Source organism: Limulus polyphemus, unplaced genomic scaffold (genome assembly GCF_000517525.1).
Source record: "Limulus polyphemus unplaced genomic scaffold, Limulus_polyphemus-2.1.2 Scaffold10501, whole genome shotgun sequence".
NCBI lineage: Eukaryota > Metazoa > Arthropoda > Merostomata > Xiphosura > Limulidae > Limulus > Limulus polyphemus.
The window spans coordinates 12,686-14,082 of record NW_013676111.1 but is presented as its reverse complement, the minus strand read 5'-3'; the positions used below and the strand labels follow the sequence as shown (position 1 = coordinate 14,082).

The 1,397-nt window shown below is 30.5% G+C and overlaps 1 protein-coding gene across 1 annotated transcript in view; it reads right to left on the bottom strand.

Annotated features, from left to right (window-relative positions):
• The window catches only part of LOC106476414 (probable cytochrome P450 301a1, mitochondrial), a gene marked incomplete at its 3' end in the record, with an annotated part of 7,919 nt that overhangs the window by 4,528 nt on the left and 1,994 nt on the right, over nucleotides 1–1,397 (bottom strand). Inside the window, exon 2 of the mRNA XM_013937075.1 lies at nucleotides 83–320. Coding sequence (XP_013792529.1) covers nucleotides 83–320 — 238 coding nt within the window. The remainder of the gene's footprint in view (nucleotides 1–82; nucleotides 321–1,397) is intronic.

Here is a 1,397-nt window from a genome sequence, read left to right as displayed (position 1 = left end):
TTTATATATATATATATATATATATATATACATAGACATGCATTATTATAGATTTCACAAATAGAAGCGTTATGAAACTTACATTACAAGAAGCCCACCACTACGATAGTATTTTTCTCTCATTGTCCGATAAGCAGCAAGACTTTCGAACCCTATTCGCACGGGATATTTACCCTCATGGCGGAACATTATTTCAATGTCTTTTGGATCGAACAGCAGCACTGTTGTAAAACGTCCTGCCACATTTTCTCTAACAATTTTCCCATATTCCTGGAACTTCATGAAGTTGGATACGTGAAATCGCGTAATGTCATATTTTCCTAATATATCAACAGAACAGTGATGATATTTAACTTCAAACAACACAATTTAACGTTCTATAGAAGTAAGGAACAGTATGAAAATACTCGTTATTTTGATTTCATAATTTCCCATTGTATCGCTTGTAAAAATATTAAAGTTAGAATCTATATAATAATTTTAAAATATGTTATGCATTTTTAATGAAAAGAAAAGAACAAATAAGATAAATTTAAAACATATGCGCTTAGTAGAGTTGTAAGTAACTTCTACTACACAACAGAAAAGACTGAAACAAAACATTTAATAAATAAAAACATTTTCTTAAAGCAATGTTTAATCAACAAACTGAAACTTCTTTCTATCGGTCGGCTAGCTGTAGCTATTGACATAGGGAAAATAAGCAGGCGTCACTATAGAAACAGAACCAAGACCAATCATTAAGATAATCCTTTCTCATTATTTTATTTTACCGAACTCCAAACACTTTATTAGCTCCCAGAACACTGAGTCACAAATGCAATCACGTGAGCCTCCATTAATAGAAAGGTAAAGCAAGTTACTGATTGTACTGGCTTCACATATAATCAATAAGTTAAATACCGTGTTGAAAGACGCTCAACAAATTACCAAACAAGCAGACCAAACGCGAAGATAGACAAGTGCTAGGCTTTAACGAACAAACGTAGGAGGTAATTTTTAAAGGTAAAATTATGGAGTACAAAGTTGGATACATTCTACTAATTTTGAACTTTTAACTAAACACGGAAACCTTACTCAGATTTTGAAAACTCGTACAAATATAGATATTCATTTAATATGTTTCTACAGTGGAAAAGTTATAGCTATAGTTAATTATTTAGTTAATACATACATATATCAAAGTAAAATATATCAAAAGTTTACTTTTACTTTCCTTTGTATATAATAATATTGTTACATATCTGCTTGTTTGATAATTTCCGGGAAAAAATCTTTCCGAGAAACTTCAGCGATACAAGTCCCTTCTTGATTAAAACTAGTTCATTCTTTCTCGATACAACTTTTTGTAATACACAGAATTTCCACAGTCACTTTAAACTTAACCTTTATAACAC